The sequence below is a fragment of the Entelurus aequoreus genome, linkage group LG28 (genome assembly GCF_033978785.1).
Source record: "Entelurus aequoreus isolate RoL-2023_Sb linkage group LG28, RoL_Eaeq_v1.1, whole genome shotgun sequence".
Taxonomy (NCBI): Eukaryota; Metazoa; Chordata; class Actinopteri; order Syngnathiformes; family Syngnathidae; genus Entelurus; species Entelurus aequoreus.
Window position 1 is genome coordinate 25520191 of NC_084758.1, and position 2134 is coordinate 25522324.

The 2134-nt window shown below is 41.0% G+C and overlaps 1 protein-coding gene across 1 annotated transcript in view; it reads right to left on the reverse strand.

The window, feature by feature from the left end:
- Positions 1 to 222: 222 nt before the first annotated feature.
- The window catches only part of gfra4b (GDNF family receptor alpha 4b), a 142392-nt gene continuing 140480 nt past the window's right edge, over positions 223 to 2134 (reverse strand). The window contains exon 8 of the mRNA XM_062040024.1: positions 223 to 1465. Within this exon, the coding sequence (XP_061896008.1) occupies positions 1328 to 1465 (138 nt within the window). The 3' untranslated portion in view covers positions 223 to 1327. The remainder of the gene's footprint in view (positions 1466 to 2134) is intronic.

Consider the following 2134-nt stretch of genomic DNA (forward strand, 5'->3'; position numbering starts at 1 on the left):
AGCTAGAATAGTCATTTACCACATTAGCAATGTATAGAGTGTATTTCTTTAAAGTTAAGACTAGTTTAAAGTTATCTTCATTGAAAAGTACAGTGCTTTTCCTTCAAAAATAAGGACATTTCAATGTGACCCCAAACTTTTGAACCGTATATATATATATATATATATATATATATATATATATATATATATATATATATATATATATATATATTTAAGGGTACAATGTTATGCAGAGGTGTACTTATCACAATTTAATAGACAAATTATACTATTTACACCTGCCTTGACTGACATATGAACTTGAAGTGCCATCCCATTCCTAACCCATAGGGTTCAATATGATGTCGGTCCACCTTTTGCAGCTATTACAGCTTCAACTCTTCTGGGAAGGCTGTCCACAAGGTTGCGGAGTGTGTTCATAGGAATTTTCCACCACTCTTACAAAAGCGCATTGGCGAGGTCACACACTGATGTTGGTCGAGAAGGCCTGGCTCTCAGTCTCCGTTCTAATTCATTCAAAGGTGTTCTATCGGGTTCAGGTCAGGACTCTGTGCAGGCCAGTCAAGTTCATCCACACCAGACTCTGCCTTTTATTTCCAGGGTAAATTGTCTTTTTTTTTTTGGGGTGGGGGGGTGCACTTTTAAGAACGTCAATTTGTTTTATACTGTAGCTTAAGCGCTAACAATTACAGCGAGGGGTTGGACAAACGCCATGGGTCCTGATGGAAAGCGTGATCACGACGTCGAGGTTTGTCTTATGCACTCTCTCCCAGATAGCGCTGCAGGACAATGAGGAATCCGAGCATCTGTCCGCAGCGTCTCGAGTAAAATGTTGCTCTATTGTCTTGCCGCAACCCCTTTACCCCCGTATCGATCCGAAATAATGGTCCTCTTGCAGTCACTTGAGGAGAGTGCTATTAAAGCCCCATGCTCTCTAAACACTGACTCACAATGTTCCACACAAGAGCTCCTGTTGATGCCCTCAGCTACTCACATACTTCACATCATTGTATCTCACACACACACACACACACACACACACACACACACACACACACACACACACACACACACACACACACACACACACGGACACAGCTGTGTTATAGGTTCACGTTGACTGGAAAACGCACAGTAGCCCAGAGCTCGCTCACGCTCCTTTTTGGCATCAACTGTGCACAAATGTATTCTCTTCGGAGTTAAGCGTCCGTTCCGCTACCTAGACACAAAAATAGAATCACTGTACATTTTCATGAGGGACGGAGTAGCTGCACGGTCCGCGAACTGCCTCCATTCCGAGGGGGGGGTTGCACCCTCGCGGTCTTTAGTGTCCGCCGTCGAGCAAGCGAAACAACAGAAGGCTGACGGCCGCCGGAGGCAGGAGCTGGAGAGGGCACGCCGAATTCGGAAGGCCGTTGGACGGCAAGGTAGACTGGGCTACCAGGAGTTCATTTCCTAAGGCCTGGGGGGGGAGGAACAGAGTTTGGTTAATGGACGTTTAATTAGTCAATTCATTTTTTTTAATTTTTATTTTTGATTTTTTTTGTCCTCTCCAGCTTCTCAGGCAAATCATATAGTAGATGTAGATGTAGATGCCCATATTGATTAGTCAATTCAGACGATACATTTGTCTAAATCAGGGGTCACCAACGCGGTGCCCGCGGGCACCAGGTAGCCCGTAAGGACCAGATGAGTAGCCCGCTGGCCTGTTCTAAAAATAGCTCAAATAGCAGCACTTACCAGTGAGCTGCCTCTATTTTTTAAATGTTATTTATTTACTAGCAAGCTGGTCTCGCTTTGCCTGACATTTTTAATTCTAAGAGAGACAAAACTCAAATAGAATTTGAAAATCCAAGAAAATATTTTAAAGACTTGGTCTTCACTTGTTTAAATAAATTCATTAATTGTTTTACTTTGCTTCTTATAACTTTCAGAAAGACAATTTTAGAGAAAAAATACAACCTTAGGATTTTTAAACACATATACCTTTTTACCTTTTAAATTCCTTCCTCTTTTTTCCTGACAATTTAAATCAATGTTCAAGTACATTTATTTTTTTTATTGTAAAGAATAATAAATAAATTTTAATTTAATTCTTCATTTTAGCTTCTGTTTTTTCGACGAAGAATAT